The sequence below is a fragment of the Rhyacophila brunnea genome, unplaced genomic scaffold, assembly GCF_057557595.1.
Source record: "Rhyacophila brunnea isolate RB1 unplaced genomic scaffold, BYU_Rbru_1.0 scaffold_13, whole genome shotgun sequence".
NCBI classification, from domain to species: Eukaryota; Metazoa; Arthropoda; class Insecta; order Trichoptera; family Rhyacophilidae; genus Rhyacophila; species Rhyacophila brunnea.
This window is the reverse complement of record NW_028232785.1, coordinates 41,906,363-41,926,151: the sequence shown is the minus strand read 5'-3', so window position 1 is coordinate 41,926,151 and position 19,789 is coordinate 41,906,363. Positions and strand designations below refer to the sequence as shown.

The window sequence follows — 19,789 nt, the reverse complement described above, 5'->3', positions numbered from 1 at the left end:
ACAATACGTATCGTACGGCCTTTTTCAGTCACAGACCTTTAACAAATTTTCTGGTGTCCCTCAGGGCTCAAACTAAGGGCCGTTGCTGTTCACGATTTTTATAAATGACATAGCATTGGTAATAAAAAATGCTATGTATTTGTTGTTCGCTGATGACTTGAAACTCTTTTTGGAAGTTGTCACCTTGGACGATTGTCGTCAGCTCCAACTTGATATAGATAATATATTAGATTGGGGCAGGCGTAACAAACTAGAATTCAATATTGATAAATGCAATCTTTTGTCGTTTACCAGAGCCTCAAAAGTGTTGTTTTTCCAATACTCGATGCATGGCAGAGTTCTGTCACGAATATTATCTGTAAGGGATCTTGGCATTACGTTTGAGAGTAAACTGACGTTTATTAGCCATACAGTTACCATTTGTAACAAGGCGCTTAAAATGTTGGGCTTCGTCATGCGTACTTCCCGGGTCTTTTCGGATGTTACGGTATTAAAACTTTTATTTAATTCTTTAGTTCGAAGCAGACTTGAGAGTGGGTCTATTGTTTGGGCACCGCATCCGTTGAAGTATGGCCTTATCGTGGAGAGGGTTCAGAAGAAATTCTTGACACTCCTTTATTTGAGGTTGTACGGATACTATCTGTGGCTTTATCCAACTGACTTTCTCTTAGGCATGCTTACATACTGCAGTTTGCAATTTAGAAGAAACCTTTATTTAGCTATGTATTTTATTCGACTTATACGAGGTATAAATGAGAACTCTGCCATTCTGGGCAGTGTTGACCTGTGTGTCCCTGATAACTATCTTAGAAATAGAGAACATCAGTTGTTTATTCTCCCAAGGTGCAGAACCAACCTGCCACTGGTAATGCCAATTGGGAGGGCGATAACTATGTTCAACGAAATTGCTTCGGGTGTTGATATACTCCACCTACGTGAGGATGAGTATAGGTGGACGTTATTGTATAAATTTTTAAAATAGGGTCTGCTTAACTCATCCGGTGTATTTCCATGTACCTATATAATTAATATTTTTGTATGTACATATTTGTTTAATAACATATTATCTATCTCTTTTTTATGTCATATTGTGAACGTCTTAAACTTATAATTTGTAATGTCCACAATATGTAAAAATAAATAAATTGAAATTGAAATTGAAAATGAATGGGATAGTGTGAATAAAAACGATTAAAACCAAATAACTTTCCGATTTTCTTAATTTATATACAAAATATAATAAATACTGTCACTAAATACAGTTATTAACCAAGCTATCGTCATACTCAGCAGGTTGGTACCTTCCAATTGTCAACGGCTAACAATGTTGGGTTCATTCATTCAAAACAAAAACTTCCGTCGGCTGACATTTTATTTAGACAGAACCAATTCCAATCTCTTTGAACATAACTATTATTACCTACTTAATAATAAGATGGGGTCCTTTGACAAATTTTACATTTTTTAACATTTTTTTACAATTGTAAGTTAACTTTTGACTTAAAATAAAAAATATTTTTCTTTTCAATGTTTTCAGATACCTAAATATTTATTAATTGATCAAGTTGAAATTGCGAATTAAAAAAATATCTATCGCCTTAAACTATGCGAAACCAAACCATAACAGAATATACTTTGACAAAAAATACTCATCTATCTATAAAATATCTGAAATTATGCCTTTTAAACATATATAAAATAAGATATTTTATAGATAGAATAATATTTTTATTTTATATAATTAATAATATGAACTAGCTAACAGTCCCACGATGGCCGCGCGGTTTAAGCGTCGGCTTATAGCGTCGTGGGTCCAGGTTCAAATCCTGGGTCTGCCATGTTCACATATTGTTTTTCAATTTGTGTAGGGTCAGAGTATGGATTTAATACGATGAGAAAGTGGCTGACATCTATTTATCGTAAAAACAAAATCTGTTGGAGGCCCATGTGTTCCTATTAGGATCGGATATGGTTAAAAAAAAAACCACTAGCTTAAGGTAGTGGAGCTCGATAAACTTCAGTTTATGTCACTAAGACCTAACGTCCACTTACACAAATTTAAAATACACCAAACAACAAACGAGATTTCCCAGAGCAAGTGGGTTTGAAGTATTCAAAAACTGTATTTAGCATAGAGACAATAATAATTATTATTGTATGGTTTAAAATAATATTACATACGGTTACATAATAATATTATGTCGCTATAGAATGGGCTACAAAAATATTAATTGTTAACGTTATCGGTTGATAATAAAAATGACGTACGCACGTTCGGTCCCTTCTCGACTGACCATTATTTCAAAGTCTTAACTACAGACACTTTATCATAGCTAAATAGTGAACGGGTAGCCAATACCTTTAATGGTATAATATTATTTTATATTGAAATTATGTCCCAAAAAGCGGGATTTTTTATAAATAAATACGTCCTTTTGAAATATGCTACCAGAAGTTATGCATGAGTAATTATATCACATTCAAATGGCCTTGTCTGAATACGCCAATTAGGGTGGCCCTAATACAATAGATACATTCCTACCCACCTGACAATTTGACCCTTGCCTGGCGCGACAAATAACGGTCAGTCGTTCATCAACCGTGCGCACATTAACACTTACCTAAGCTCAGCCGTCAAGTGCACGCACCGCATGACCCAATGAACAATACCCAACGAGACTGATAATACGACCAGGATTGACAAACAGGCCATGGAGCCAACCTCAATAGCATAAAAGGTCAGTAACTGGCATCCTAAACATACCCTCCCCTTCCCCCCAGCATTCGAATCATTCCTTCACAGTTCACTAAAAAGCACAGCCAGTGCCATGCTACCAAATTTTATGCATGAGTAATTACAAATATCACATTCAAAAGGCTTTTCCCCAGATTGCGTCTTTTTGTGCAATTTAAGGCAACTAGACGTTATGCACGAGTTATTACACTTAAAACATTATGGCTTTTTAACAGAATGAGTCATTTTTGTATATTCATTTTTCCGGACTGTCTGCATGATATACATGTATTTGCATTTTACACACAGTTAAATGGATATTCACTAGAATGAGTCATCTTGTGTGTTTTCATGTTACCTGCTTGTTTGCATGAATAATTGCATTTATCACATTTAAGTGGCTTTTCACCAGAATGAGTCATTTTGTGCTTTTTCATGTCACCTGACTGTCTGCATGAGTAATTGCATATGTCACATTTAAATGGTTTTTCACTAGAATGAGTCATTTTGTGTGTTTTCAACTGACCAGATTGTTTACATGAGTAATTACATATATCACAGTTAAATGGCTTTTTACCAGAATGAGTGATTTTGTGTCTTTTCAGGTCAACTGAACGTATGCATGAGTAATTACATATATCACAGATAAATGGCTTTTCACCAGAATAAGTTATTTTATGATTTTTAATGCCACCAGACGTCGTGCATGAATAATTGCACTTATCACATTTAAATGGCTTTTCACCAGAATGGGTCATTTTGTGCTTTTTCATGTCACCTGACTGTCTGCATGAGTAATTGCATATGTCACATTTAAATGGTTTTTCACTAGAATGAGTCATTTTGTGTGTTTTCAACTGACCAGATTGTTTACATGAGTAATTACATATATCACAGTTAAATGGATTTTCACCAGAATGAGTCATTTTGTGTCTTTTCAGGTTAACTGAACGTATGCATGAGTAATTACATATATCACATTTAAATGGCTTTTCACCAGAATGAGTCATTTTGTGTGTTTTCAAATGACCAGATTGTTTACATAAGTAATTACATATATCACATTTAAATGGCTTTTCGCCAGAATGAGTCATTCTATGTCTATTCATGTTACCTGACTGTCTGCAAGAGTAATTACATTTATCACAGTTAAGTGGCTTTTCACCAGAATGAGTCATTTTATGTGTTTTCATGACACCTGACTGTCTGCACGAGTACTTGCACTTGACACATTTAAATGGTTTTTCACCAGAATGGGTCATTTTGTGTGTTTTCATGCCACCAGACGTCGTGCATGAGTAATTGCATTTATCACACTTAAATGGCTTTTCACCAGAATGAGTCATTTCGAGTGGCTTCATGACGTGACCAGGACGAAATCTTGAAAAATGACTATCGTCACATTTAACCAGTCTTGCAACAGAATCGGTCGTTTTCGCAATTGTGGTTTTGTGTATCGTTTTGTGAAGCAACATTAGGTCGAACGATGAAAAAAAATCAAAACAGTTACTGCATACAAAATTTTCTTTGTGAAACGTTTTTTTTTCCAGTTGTATAACAGCCACTAATAATTCTGTGTTTACCATATTCGATTGACAAATATCACGTTTACTATTGCGGCAGGCGACATCTTTGAACCTTTCTATATATTCCTTGAGTTCTTGCTTAATATCTTGTTCCTCAATGTGTAGGTCTTCGCTAGACGCTTGTGCTTCAGTCACGTCCCAGGACGACATGAGGCTCGCAACATTGGCCGGAACAGTGCTTCTAGCGATAATCTAAAAAATACATTTAAAAGTATTAAGAAATTATGAGATTTTTAAATAATAGTTCATTATTATAAGTATGAGATCGAGGTAAAAATATTATACCTAGACACGGTGTTAGCGAACCTTTTTACGTAGGCACGCGTGCCAAAATTTTCCAAATATAATCTTTCGACTGTCTGACGTGCCGAGCAGTTTCTTTCTCTACGGAAAAAATGAAAAGGTAGTTTTTAAGAAATCTATTAAAAAAAGTTTAAATATTACAATGATAGATTCTATCTTTCACCGTATTTCTAGTCGAATGCAGATCTTTCATTCTTTGAATATTATGCTATTTTTGCTTGTTTTCAAATTTTTCAAGAGTCGTGGGAGCATTTTAACCACGCTTCTTTTATAGAATTCCCATAACTGCACGGTTCTCCATATTCACGGTCTGTCAGAATTACTACTAGTAGCTCCACCAAGTGTTTGATTCTTATTTGGTACAGGCATTTTTGTTGGTGCCAATGAAATAGTTTGTTACTGTATTACTTGGCTTTGTTCTTTACACACAAAATGACACCAGAATTGCTGCGATCAGATGATTCGGGGAGCGGCATCCACCGCCGCCTGATGAGGTGAGTGCGATAATATTATGTGTCACGCATAAAGCATTAGGAGCGATTTGTTTAATTATATATTTACGATAAACGTAAATTCTTGAAGAGAATTTGCCTATTATTAATTTTTATACAATACGATCTGTCATTTATGCACGAGTTTCGGTTCCGTTTGCGCAACGATTGGTAAATACCACTGGTAAAAATAGTATTAAAAACTCTATAAAATACGCATAGCTATGTCGTAATTATTTTTTAATAGTGTATATTATAAATACTTATATTTTTATTTGTATCACTTTTTTGGATTTTGCTTTATTATTATATTAGGTAATATTTTTTTCTCTTCAATATAATACATTCGCGTGCCATAGGTTCACCATCACTGTTATAGAATAATGGTAAGACCGCTCGTTGTCGGATAGTTTCCGGATGCTTAGGCTTGTACTTGAGTCGGCGTTGCGTGGAGTGATCGATCGATTAAAACCGACTGTGGTACTGGGTGGTGTGAATTGGTACATAAGCTTTGTTTTTACTTCGATTTTTGGAGTCCAGAACATACTTCAATTTAAATCAAGCACAACCTTAAAAAGCTTGACACAATCATAATTATTAATATATACTTATATCATTTTATAAAACGCGTTTTCTATCAGAAACAAATTGATTATTGTAATGTCATTTAACACTTTCTATAAACCTATTCGATATATGTGAGAACGTGACTATGGTGTGGTACTTTATATAATTATGAAAATCCAGAATGAGGTTCTCGTTGACCTCATGTATGCCTATCCCTAATGTATTGTCTGCTGGTTTGCAGCTGTCTTGAGAATGGGACTGGTTTGATTTTGATAGATGAAGTGTATCATAATTACTATACTAACATTACTCATCTTCCATAAACGTAATGTATAGCTCAATCATTGATATACTACTAGATGAGGAGTTCCCATACAAGTGTCATTTTAAAAATGTACCACAGAAGAAGATATTACGAATATCGTCTTATAATATTTCCCTGTAGGTATAATGCGTTAAGACCGTTAACATGGATTCCCGAATTTTACCCGTATTTCCCTGGCTGTAAAACTAAATTTGCGTTCTTGGAATAGTGACCCAAAGGGTGCAGCAACCCAAAGCTTGCAAGCTACCAAAAATTCATGTCTGAGCGGACAGAGCAAGTCGTCATGAGCTGACTATTAAGGCCGGTCCGGACCAGCCGAGTGATTTAGTGAATTATTATTATTATTAAACTGGCGCTAGGGGCCGTTCAGGTCCATGGCCGACTGCACAACGTTTTTCCAGGAATCTCTGTTCAGCGCTCTCTCTTCCCAGTTGACTATCCCCAGCCTTTCCGCATCCCTTTGAATGTTGTCCGCCCATCTCCGTCGAGGGCGGCCAAGAGGTCGAGTGCCAGCTGGTGTGCCTTTGTAAATCCTATAGAGAGTTCTAGATCGTTCAGATCGTACAACGTGGCCCGCCCATCTGAGCCTTCTTGACCTCAGAATATTAGTGATTCTAGGTTGGTATCGGTCGAAGAGCTCAGCGTCTGTGCGGATGCGCCACCGGTGGTTCTCATTGACGGGTCTGAGTATTCTCCGGAGGATTCTGTTTTCAAACACTTGGAGCGCCTTTTCTTGTTTTTCTGTTAAACCCCACGTTTCACATCCATACATGACGAATGGCTTGATGACCACGTTATACACCCGGAATTTCATTTTGATGGCCAGCATTTTGGACCTGAACAGACGACTCAGCGCGAAGTACGCTGCATTTCCACTTCTCAGTCGGTCAGAGAGCTCTAGTGAATTAGTAACTGAAAAGTGTCCGAACACAGTGCATTAGTGAGTGACGCGTCAAAATGAACAGAGCGTCGAGAGCGACGGATATTTCAAAGAGGACACCATTCGCGCGACACGAGAGTGCTGCCGTCTGTCGTTACTTCAAAAATAATTCAAATGACACTGTGCAAAAACGGCGTTGTTGAATTAAATCGATTTATGCTCCAAATTCCTATTGATGAATACTTATTTACATATGATACCTACCTATTATATTTTTGTGGTTGCATAAATTTTTGTATGCTTACCTATGTATTTTTGTAGTTTGTTTAGGTAATAAATAGGTACTTTATGCACAATATTAAATCCACATCAGACATCTGTCGAGCCGCCAAAGAAATGTTTTGCACATTCCCAATTGTAGAAATATTTTTTTAACAATACCTACCCTTATCCAATGCATCAGGTGAAAGATCGTTTTCTATTTTAAAGCGTGTAAAAAATTATTTGAGAAGTACTATGGGAGAAGAAAGATTTAATAGTATGGCCATTTGACTTGATCCGCCCCTGATTTTATGCTCCATTGTACTTACTGACTACAAAAAATAAACAGAATGATAAATGAATAATTATAAATTATAATTATTCTAATGAACACTAGGATAATGTGTACCTACCTACATATTTACCTACTTTCAATAACAACAAGTTTTCTGTGAAATATTTCCATTATTTATCAAAGTTTTAATCAACAAATTATCCACTTTACTAAATCACTGGCACAGTCCGAACAAGGCTTTAGTTAGAGTAAGATGCAAGCTAGATCGGGCTTACTCATAATTATTGCCAGGTCGTTTTCGAGACAAATATTAAGTGAGCTTATATCGAGTTAAGTCCGCTGATAATAAAACAGTAAGTTTTAACACTGGCCGAGTCGCTGAAAATCGGGCGTCATTTTAAGAAGCATATGATTAATCCAGTAGTGTACAAATGAGCTCGATGCTACCTACATAAGACATTTTTTGGAAATCGATGTTACCACCGTTTTTTGCACGAAGAAATAGTTTGACTTTGATAACTGACGAATAACAGGAATGTATATTTATAACAAAAACACTGATAGGTTATAAATTTGATTTGCGATTTTTTATAATAATTCAATACGAAACGAGAAAGACCTTATAATTATGTTGCTTTGGAGGCAATCTGAAATCTGATTTTGACAGCTGAACAGTGGGATCACTCGTTTGAGAAATGCGTGTACAAAAAGATATGCTGATGCTTTGTATCTTAAGATGGCGCTGGCACTGTTCACAATATTATGTATGGATGCAATATCGCAAGTAATTTTAAAGTACGCACACGTATAAACTGTTAAAGTTCATTGAAATTAAATCATTCAAAATATTCTGCGGAATGACAAAACCACAGACTTACTTTGTCGCCATGCCAGCATGTGACGTCTTCTGCTACCTACCTACAAACAATATTGTTATGACAAAAGTACTTTCTGAAAGAAGAGGTCGATTGGTCATCATCAGTGACAGACATCACATTCAAATACTGTAGGTCAATGCGCCCACTCACACTACACCAGATAAATAGGTAAGTGAAATAGTTGTAGGAAGCGTGTATAACCGAGACGAGGATAATATCTACCTATTTAAATTTAGTCACAACGCTGTGATAGGATACATAGTCGATGGAAGAAAATATCGCATAATATACAATTACCTGCTGTACTGGTCCGTTATCTGAATGCGAACATCCAGGTGTTGGATCTTCATCATGGAAAGGGTGTATTGCATCTGCAACGAACTCGCGTTTAACGTCAACCAGCTGGAGGTCAATCTCGGGATTAATTTCAGCGAGTCGCGTTGCTGGATACTGAAGGAAACATTATGCATTTTTGTAATCATATAAAAAAACAATTTTGAGCTCGCGTACCCATTTTATAACAATGCTTACTTATATAATTGAGGTAGGTAGCTGTCTAAATGTATGTCAAAAGGTTTTTGAAAGAAAGTTTGACATCCTCGTATGTTCTTAAACAATTTGTAAAAAATATAAACTTATCGAAGGTATTCTGCTAAAATGATTATAAAAAATCGCAGGAAAGGACTTAATAAATAAAAACTAACCTCAAAATCACAACTGAAATCGTCTGTGTTCTCCTGCTTTATATAGGTGAACGTGTCAGTGCTGTTTTGGTGGCTGGTTGTTACATCAAACTTGTCTTCAGTACCAGATTGGTCTCCATCACATTCTCGCTTGACTTCCATGTTTGCGTATCAACAATCGTATGCAATGTGCTAGAGACAACTTTCTGTTGTGTTGTATATAAGTGTTGCCGAAATGCAGTCAATAATATTCCGTGTAGCTATTATCTGATAAACAATAATGTAAGTATTGAATTTTGTAGTTATTATGGTACAGATGCTAATGTCAAGAACACCGACTACACGTAGAACTTTTATTGTAACTAAAACGTGTGTCCTGTCGCTGGAGACTAGTAGAGAGTTGAACAGTCACGAAAAAGATATCGTCAGTGTTTACAGTATAGGAGAAAAAAACCCAATTTGATTTATTTGATATTATATAAGTACTGAGATGCGCTGTTCTCGTTATGATTGCTGAAATGCTGACGATCATTTTCGTACCATTGTTTTGGTTAGACAACAAAACATACATATAATTGTGTCACCGTGTCAAGTGTGTATTTTTATATATTTATATATTGCGGCAACACTTTTCTAATATTAACTTGAAAGGATCCTCTCTGTCACATAACACGTGGCTTCTGGAATATATACCCTTAACATGGATGCAAAGCAACGATGTGATGGAGGACACTCCGATATAGAAGGCAAGCCTTTGTTTGACACGCTGAGTATCCATCCAAACAATGCGGTCGTTTCAAGTTGCATTTTCGAGGTTAGTTTTTGGAAACTAATTTTTTTTTACAATAACATTAGATTGAGAATAACAATGATTCGTTTTACATTATAAACTGTAGCTTTTTACAAACTATGTAGGAACATAGTGTGATATTAATTGTTTCAAAAAAATACATGTTTATACAATTTGACAGCTACAATACATCTGTGATATTAAAGGGTTGGTTTGTTTATCTACTAATTCATGTTAAATATAAATATTATACAATGATATATGGTGATGACGTGACATGAAACTGTTTTACCGTGTTTACAAAATGTAATAATGCTTTTTTCAGCACTTTAATATGGCGGACCTCTCTAATATAAAATCTGAGACAGATGATCATCCAGCTGTCGTCAAGCGCGAGATTATTGAAGATGTTTCACATCCATTATATGATGAAGATCCTCAACCGGGTTGTTCATATTCAGATTACAGGCCACATCATCAGGTACGTTCAATTGTACGTAGGTATATGTGCCGTTTTCTTCCCTTGATGCCGTCTTATAATATTGAAGGTTTGAATTTGCAATGCATCTTTGAAACTCATTTCACCATTATTAATTCGCTCCAACTTGTTTCATTTAGTGGTTTTAGCTCACACTGATATTTTAAAACAAAACCATGAGCATTTATTTATGATGATTTATACATCACAATCATTCGAATGTAAAGCAATAATTAATACGATTATCTAAAATTGTGATCAATTGTATGGTGAATAAATGAAATTAATCGTCCGTGAGTTCTTTTTAGGCAAGTAGGTAATACAAGGTAAGCCTATTGTCTACAAAAAACTACTTGCAGCCATAAAATACAATAAACGGAAGCTATACCTACATACGTGTGAAATGGGGTGGAAATAGACCAATTCTATTGTCAAAACTGTATGTAACAAATTAATGTTGTAAGCCTCAAATTTTACTAAATTATCTACCATGCTGCATGACAACATAAATTGAGGCGTTCCAGCTAAACAGTTTGACAGGTCAAAACTGGCACACTGCGCAAGCGTTATAAGTAAGCCGGAATAGTTTTAGATTTAACGTTTAGTTCACTGTATCAGCAAAGTGCAAACCATTTTGTGACCGTCAAAAATGATTTGGTCTGAAACGTCAAACCACTTCTCACGTCTGTCAAAGTAATAACTCTCCAGACAGGACCTAACCTAAAAATGATAGTCATTTATTATATTCCGTACCTATGTCATTTTCTCAACATAATATTGCGTTACCTACCTATGAACATTATAATATTTTTAGGATTAAGAAAAACTGAGATTCTTCTGCATTTATATATTGCGCGATGTTCATATTAATATTTTAGTCAGTGGGAGTTCAGTAGAATTAGGTAGGTATATTATTGCGTAGTAACCGATACCAATTATTCATTAGTAACCATATGCGAACAATAAACCGCTTTTGGTCGTGTTGTCCCATGACTCCACCCAAATTGTCTATCCATAGAGTTCGATTCGATATCATCACTTGTTTGGTATATAGTGAGAGGTAGTGGGGGTCGCCACTCGACCGAAAAATTACAACAAAATGGATTGACTCAACTAAATGATTTCACTAAAGTACTCGAGTCAATTTGTCTATTCGTACACGTTTAGTTACTAAATTGCTCGCCACTCGACTAAACTACTCCTAATCTACCTAATCGAACCGGGCTTAAGGGTGTATCCATGAGCGCAGCGATAAAATTAAACCTCATTGACGTGCATATTCAATCGTAAAGACTGATATATTAATATTTTGTAGTTGTGATCCTTATCGTCACAACTACAAAATAAAAGAGAAAAAAGAAAGCTCTCTAGATTTGGGATGGAATAAAGTATAAAGTTAAAGAGCTGAGCATGAGACATAAGCAAAAGGCCATGGGTTACGTGCATCCTTTTCAAGCTGAACAATAATTACTTCTGTAACCTCGCAACTGACAACTGTAAAAAAATTAAATTAGAATACAAAAGGGGATTGCACGGCTGAAGGCACGTGCAATCTATGATTAAAGATGTACTTATTAAAGTCCTGGACGCCACACGGTCTTGATACCGTGAAAGATTATAATTATATAGCAGTGTGGAGTAAAGGGGAAATAATAAATGAAAGAGCAATTTATGTACTTGACCGAAACTATATTATAGCAAAAAACAAGAATATTACATTAAAGGGTTATTAAGGAAATACTATAATAAAGGCAAGCAGCTAAGTTTTAAAAGAAACATTGGAAGATAAGTGAATCAAATAGTAATAGTTTTAAAATACCAAACTTGGAACGACACAGAGGCTTGAAGCACTGCGGCTGCAATCGTGCTGCTTTAAGTGACGTCCATTATAAGTTTTGGGTAAAACCAAAGCAGAGCACGACTATCCTGGATGACAGACAGAATCAAAAAGCCGCGTTGCTTCTTTCGCACCTCGCGACGTCCGTTGCGGCCGGAAATTCCAACAGCGACATCTCTTATTAATCGCGTCGCTCCATCGACGTTACCATAGATCATCGTCGGGGTTGCCAGAAGTATAAATATTGGTTATGTTCATTTTGAACATAAGACTCAACAGCTGAAGGAAAATTTTCGAACGAAGCGGTACGCAAACAATAAGCAAAACGCAACAGTATCTTCAAAGGAGGTATGGTGCTTCGAACGGTGTCCAATAATGCAACAAAAATACAGAATGGACATTATTTATGGTCGCTTAAGAGTTTGCATTATATTTTTGTCTATGCTCACATGACAGCTAGTTGGGGTTGATATTAGATTTTACAACCTGTCAATGAATATTATATCTCCCAATGGTTTCGATAACCGGAATCGTTTCACAAACGCCTCGTCTGTCATTTTGAATGGATCCGTCCGGTTACCAAATCTTAACAACAAAATTTCAGCGTGAATCACTTCCATTTTGGGTACCTACGTGTACAATAACCTAAAATGTGGTAATGACATTAACATATTATTTAATCAGTACTTATATTAGTTATCGCTGAATTCTTAAAACGATTGATTGTTGTACGTAGATAATTATTTCTTAAAGAAGCTACTCGTACTTACTTCAATATTTACCTCATAATAGTGTTATTATAATAATCAGTAGCTACGAGAATGTGAACGGAACTTCCGATGTATTTTACAAACCTAATATTAATAAAATATGTATGTTTCTTTATAACAAAACACAATAAATACATACTTAATTGAGAATTTAAATACAAAACAACACTTCCAACGGTAATATGTAAATGAAAAAAAACAATAAATAAAAAGCCTTTCAACGTCACGTTCCGACATTAAATCTGTCAAAATTAGCGCCTCAACCGTCGAAGCTTATAACGCTCAAAAGCCTCCGCCACTTTCAGACGCGTTTGTCAAAATCTAATTAGAAATTAAATTTCTCATACATTCTAATCACTTTCTCATACAATGACTTCGATACAGCTTTGTCCAAAAATTGTCTTTCTAGGTGGTCATAGTCCAGAAACTTTGCAATCTTTATGTTGGTTGGTTTTCTATATTGTTAGTATAAATGTTTTGATTGATTTATGTTTGTATTTTATTTCTTGACAGACCCCGCTCGTAAACCGCGACATGGAGTGTATGATTACACCTGATATCTTCGAGAGACAATCTGCACAGTCGTTTGGTGAAATTGAAGTGCAAGAAATGGTCATCAAAAAGGAAATAGCAATTGCTTCTGCGAAAGAAGTCCGTCTGAGGTTGAACAGATCTTCATTTTTCGTTAGAAATTTTGTTTGCAACGTGTGTTGTAATTTTTTTTCATCAGCGCACATTTTAAAGTGCCATAAACGTATGCACGATGCGTCACTGACTTTCGATGAAGTGGCTTTTCCATGCGACCAAAGCAGTCACTTGTATGAAAAGTTTGATGCGTCGACGTTTGCAAGTGATTCACAGGTAACTCATATGATATACATGCTCATTTGATTATTGTTGTTCGGTATATAATGTATTATATATGCTAATATGCAACATAATAGTACACACAAAACTTTGTCAGTCATACATATTTGTTTTCATTAGATTAAGGTTACCATAATTTACTGATGTGTTGGTTAGTTTTTAAAATTCAACAAAACCCCGCGAAGCCAAGCCATAACAAATAATAGTCCAAAATTTTTCGTCTATCTAGATAATATCTTAAATCATGTTATTAAATCATACAGATCTTTGGATATTTTATAGATCGAAGAATATTTTTTATTAGTTATGGTTTGGTATAAGCAAGGCTTAATGAATTTTAAAGCCATCTGTGAAATGTACTCCTAATTCAACTAAAACAAATAAGTATAATCGAAAGAGTGTGCACTATTTTGTCGAATTGCCCATAACATTGGAATGTCGTTCGGTGATTATACATTCACCTGCCAAATTAAGTCAAATATTGGCGACCAATTATTGAATAAAGAGCTCTAGGAGACCTTCTCTGGCTTATCGTAATGATGATACTGTTACTTAATATTTATAATGTTATTTTCAGAAGCGCGAAAACGGTCTGAATAATATTAAGTATGAGAATAATGATGAGGCAGCCATCATCAAAGAAGAATTAGTTGAGAATACAATTCAGCAAATCAATGATAAATTAACTGAACCTGGCTGCTCTAATCTTCAATACAAGCCATTAGACCAGGTATGTTTAAAAACAAATGCGGCTTTGTCCGATAGGCTGACGTCAAATTCAGGGCGCCCAGTTCGGACTACTTTTGTTAAAGCACTGCTGGTCTTATTGTACGGGAAATGTTAGGTTCTTAGGCATTAAATGCTGCTGACTTCACGAATCCATCTCTCAAAATCAATTTATATGCAAATCTTGATTCAAATAAAGCGATAGTAGCAGTAGCTATATGGCACTTCCTGTTGAAATCACTGTTCTTTCGAATGATTCCATATTTAAAACAAAATAATAATCATGGCTCGACAAGGATATCCATTAACCTACGTGAGCTTTGGCCCCACTTTTGAAGAATTGTGGGGCGATGCCACCAGCGTGTAAACCGCACCAAATTATGCATTTTTGTGGATGTAATGAATTATAGGAAGTCTTCTGGATTGGTATTTTCCATACACACCCGTTAAGCAAAAATGAGCGTCATCGCTAAATGCAAATTTTTATTAATAATCATGTCCTTTCTTTTTCGTACAAGGTTAATGTTATTGCATGCTTGCATGCAGCGTATATTTTTAGTGTGGATAAGTGATTTTACCTCTTACCTTAATCTGTTGCAGACTAGACAAATAAAAGGTAATGGAAATTTGTGTTCAAATAACTCTTTTTTATAGACAACCAATAATTAATAGACAAAAGCGAAGTGTGCCGCAAAAGTGGGCAAGCCAAACGTTATTAATTTATTTGCACATTAATAATAGTGATAATATTTTTAATAATCATGTTCCAAATTCACGATATATTGAAAGCAACAGTAAAGGTTTCTACTGGGAATTATTTTCTCCCATACAAAATAGTACCTGTTGTAATAATCTATTAAAACCTGTGGAATTCTGATGTATGGAATATTAAAATACTGTCAATGATCGAGGTTGCTTGATGAATTTTGAATATAATTTTCTAGCTTTGCCTTTCAGCATGGCAGGCACTGTGCACACTCTCCAACGACACTAAAACAGAACAAGATATAATTATTGTTCTCGAAGATGATGTATACATACATATAAGTGCATTGTTTTGACCCACTTATGGATCTTTCCGTAACAATATTTCACTCTCACTTCGCTCTTTAATAATGTTTGAAAGTGCTGAAAAACAAAAGCGTAAAAAAAACAAATTGAATATTATAACTCATAATTGATAATATTGATATCGATTATTACGATTTTTCTAGGTTTCTACCAAGGGATTTTTCACGAGGCATCACGATACAAATGAAAGTCAACAATCCTCAGACGATGGCATCCAGGATAGAACGATACAGTATTCAGAAGTGACGATAGATGAGAATAGCATTAAACAAGAAATCTTAGAACGAAGTGCTCCAAAGGAAATTCGACTTATTCTTAAAAGAGTAAACCATTTCTCGCGTAATATGATTTGCTGCATTTGTAACACAGTTTTCGGATGCGGAAATGCTCTAAAAACTCACAAAATGGTGCACATGGACGTGATTCCTGATCAAAATCAGAGCGTATTAGTCTCGCAGCATAGTAATGTCAAAGTACATTCAAAGACAATTACTGGTGAAAAACCTCATAAATGCAATGTATGCTCATATAGATGCTCGACATCTTGTCATCTTAAAAGACATAAAATGACACATACAGGTGAAAAACCTTATAAATGCAAACTATGTTTATATAGATCCTCGACATCTTCTAATCTTAAAAAACATAAAGTGACCCATACTGGTGAAAAACCTTATAAATGCAATGAATGTTCATATAGATCCTCAACATCTGGTAGTCTTAAAAGACATAAAATGAAACATACCGGTGAAAAACCTTATAAATGCAATATATGTTCATATAGATCCTCAGCATCTGCTCATCTTAAAAAACATAAAATGACACATACCGGTGAAAAACCTTATAAATGCAATGTATGTTCGTATAGTTGCTCGACATCTAGTTATCTTAAAACACATAAAATGACACATACTAATGAAAAACCTTATAAATGCAAACTATGTTCATTTATATGTACGACATCTAGTATTCTTAAAAACCATATAATGACCCATACGGGTGAAAAACCTTATAAATGCAATGAATGTCCATATAGATCCTCAACATCTGGTAGTCTTAAAAGACATATAATGACCCATACTGGTGAAAAACCTTATAAATGCAATGAATGTCCATATAGATCCTCGACATCTGGTCATCTTAAAATTCATAAAATGGCACATACCGGTGAAAAACCTTATAAATGCAATGTATGTCCATATAGATCCTCAAGATCTCATGCTCTTAAAACACATAAAATGACACATACTGGTTAATAACCTTATAAATGCAATGTATGTTCATATAGATGCTTGCAACTTTGTAATCTTACAATAGATGAAATGTGACATGTTGGTGAATAACCTTCTTAAAACAATATTATTCATCTCCTGAATAGTATCTTCAAGTGAACTTCCTCAAATTGTGTCTGCGTTAAGTGTTCAACCCATGCGTGCTACCAACGCTCACGTAAGTGTCTGAAACATGAACTCTTAATGTAAGATAAAATTTAAAAAATGGATGCAACTTGACATGAAAAGGTGCTTCTTGGGCACAACGGTAAAGATTGCAAAAAAAACTAATGGACAAGGAAGCACACAAAAAAACGCGATGTGATCGAGCTCGCTAAACAGATGAAATGGAAATAGACTAGAGATGTCTTGTCAGTGAGTGGACAACCGCTGGACAAATGGCGTCCTACAGTGGTACCCAAAGAGCGGAGCACTAAATGCCCACAGGTACACCCTTAAGCCCGCTCGATTCATAGTGTTTGGAGAATGCACGTGGCAGCAAAAAACTGGGTACCGAGAAGGCTGGAGGTAGCTTTACTTGGTTTCGAGAAAAAACTTCAACCTTCCTTCCTTTCTGTTTCCAGCAAAATAGATTCTGGCTTCCTGGAAGGTAGTTAAATACCATCTATCTATAAAGTGCACACTGGAGACCTACGACATGTTGTTATGGCTTGGAATTATTATGCTAAGAGATTTCAGAGCGACATGTATTCTTGAAGGCGCAGTGTCGTGTCTAGCTGACAAGGGAAAACAATTTAAAAATAATGAATTATGTCAATTACATATTGGAATTTCTTTTAATGTGTTAACTGTCAATAAATGGTGGAACTGCATTGTATTATTGATTTAATAAATCTGAAAATTATAAGTACTTATTTTACTTTTACTTTTTAATAAATCTGGACCGGTTTCGTCTGCTTCAGAAAGACATTATCAACTTTAGAATTGTCTCTCTGAGGCGGAAGTTGATGAAGCACTAAAAAATTTGCGTTTTATTAAATTAACCAATAATATATATCATCATCATCAGCCGGGGTCAATTCACTGCTGGATGAAGGCCTCCCTAAGCTTTCTCCAACTTTCTCGGTTCTGTGTCGTTCGCTGCCACGTATTTCCGCCGAACTTTACCAGTTCGTCAATCCAGCGGCTTTTAGGGCGATCCTGTGGCCGTTTCGTGCCCCTTGGGTACCACTGGATGACGGCATTTGTACAGCGGCCGTCCTTTCGGCGATAATAAGTAATAAAATAAGAAAATAAATAAAATAAGTGACAAAATAAAAGTAGATGGAAGTACACAGAGTGAACTTTGATAGACCCTATCTTAAAAACTTATAAAACAACGTCCACCTAAATTCACCCTCACGTAAGTGGAATATATCAATATCCGAAGCTATTTCATTAAACATGGTTACTGCCCTCCCAATTGGCATTACTATTGGCAGGTTAGTTCTGCACCGTGGGAGAACAAACAACGGATGCCCTCGATTCCTAAGGTAATTATCAAAGACACACAAGACAACACCACCAAGAATGGCAGAGTTCACATTTACGCCGCGTATAAGTCTGAAAAAATAATATAAAAATAATAAATAAAAATAAAAGATCCCTTCTAAATTTTAAGCTACAGTATGTAAGCATCCCAAAGAGAAAATCAGTCGGATAGAGCCAGGGATAATATCCATACAGCCGAAAGTAAAGAAGTCTTAAAAGTTTCTTTTGGATTCCCTCCACCATAGTACTTCGACTGATGCGGGGCCCAAATTCACAACCCTGACCAAAGTTTATCAATAAAAAGCGAATGAAAACGAAGGTAAATCAGAACCACAACTTCGCCTATTACAAAATACCTACACATCTTGCTATATTCAACCGTATAAACACAACAATGAATTGGTTTCTATTGTTTTGACAATGATATTAAATATTGTTTTATCGGTTTTTGTCTATTATTTAGTGGAAGCCAGCGGCAAATAAATTGAAAATAGCCGAGACGATTACTGGATTATTTGTTGGATTATCTTAGGATAGGTTTAGGTTTTCATTCTTGAATAATTATACAGCATACCGGGAAGAATGGAGGGACTCACATGAATGCTGGCAGCATTCTTCAAAGGCATCACTTAATTTGAGGGTGGTGTGACATCACGAGGTTTAATTTATATAAAACACATCTTTGATTCGACGGTTCCACGTGGAACTAAATTTATTAACGCTAGGGCATAGGTAAACATTGATAATATTACATCATTTACATCTAAGGAGGTCTTAAATTAGTCACCGCACTGTCTTTATATTAGGGGTCGGTTTATCATTATTATCCCGCGCACTAAGCACTGATTCACTTCTTCTCTCACTAGGGAATTGATTAACTTTCATTGGATTTTTGCGCGAGTCACCGATTGGTATTACAGCGATTCCGGGTTATTAACGATTGATTTAAAAATGGGCCGGGGCGCCATCGATACACTTTATCGGATACTTGTTATTTACCACAATATTTATTAATAATTAAAAGTTCATTTAGTAATTGGCTAGAAGCGCGGTTGATTTTTGCGATTTACGCGGGCGACGCCACCCGCCGGCGTAACACTTATTTTTGTTATCACTCCATTGTAGGGTAGATCTGGACTGATTTTATTTTTCGAAAGCATCTTTTAATTTTGCCGGGTCTATCCTACGGAGGGGAAGAGAAAGGGGAAGGTCACTGACTAACGGGAAAAACATTTCGGGACGGGCCGCTTCTGTCCTTTGGCCAGGTAATCAAATGCATCTTTTCTGAATGACCGTTTACGAAATGTTATTTGTAATATTTTCGTGTAAGTCAGAGGTTCTAAACATTCTACAGGGGAGCTGGATATTTTTGTTGTTAAATTGTTGATCTGGAATTTGAAACTGTCGGGCATCAGGGCCTTTTTTATGTCTGGTGACAGTACTCAGTAATGTAAATTGCTGGTGTTCCCGCCTGGCTTCCAGTAA

The 19,789-nt window shown here is 35.6% G+C and overlaps 2 protein-coding genes across 2 annotated transcripts; one reads left to right on the top strand and one right to left on the bottom strand.

The window, feature by feature from the left end:
* Positions 1-5,304: 5,304 nt before the first annotated feature.
* LOC147077556 (uncharacterized) lies at positions 5,305-9,433 on the bottom strand. The gene is made up of 3 exons (XM_085940876.1): positions 9,025-9,433; positions 8,618-8,770; positions 5,305-6,918 (listed from the first exon to the last, which is right to left on the bottom strand). Exons 1-3 carry the CDS (start codon positions 9,163-9,165, stop codon positions 6,904-6,906), a joined length of 309 nt encoding a protein of 102 aa, XP_085797002.1. The 5' UTR covers positions 9,166-9,433; the 3' UTR covers positions 5,305-6,903.
* Positions 9,434-9,615: 182 nt separating this feature from the next.
* Positions 9,616-17,791, top strand: LOC147077555 (uncharacterized). Its single transcript, XM_085941522.1, has 5 exons — positions 9,616-9,817; positions 10,119-10,274; positions 13,392-13,739; positions 14,323-14,475; positions 15,686-17,791. The coding sequence occupies exons 1-5, from the start codon at positions 9,704-9,706 to the stop codon at positions 16,796-16,798; spliced, it is 1,884 nt and encodes a 627-aa protein (XP_085797648.1). The 5' UTR covers positions 9,616-9,703; the 3' UTR covers positions 16,799-17,791.
* Positions 17,792-19,789: the final 1,998 nt, after the last annotated feature.

Coding starts and splice junctions, on each gene's coding strand:
- LOC147077555 (XM_085941522.1), top strand. CDS start 9,704: ATGGATGCAAAGCAACGATGTGATGGAGGACACTCCGATATAGAAGGC. Junction 9,818..10,118: donor TTTCAAGTTGCATTTTCGAG/GTTAGTTTTTGG, acceptor TGCTTTTTTCAG/CACTTTAATATGGCGGACCT. Junction 13,740..14,322: donor CGTTTGCAAGTGATTCACAG/GTAACTCATATG, acceptor TGTTATTTTCAG/AAGCGCGAAAACGGTCTGAA.
- LOC147077556 (XM_085940876.1), bottom strand. CDS start 9,165: ATGGAAGTCAAGCGAGAATGTGATGGAGACCAATCTGGTACTGAAGAC. Junction 8,771..9,024: donor ATTTCAGTTGTGATTTTGAG/GTTAGTTTTTAT, acceptor TGTTTCCTTCAG/TATCCAGCAACGCGACTCGC.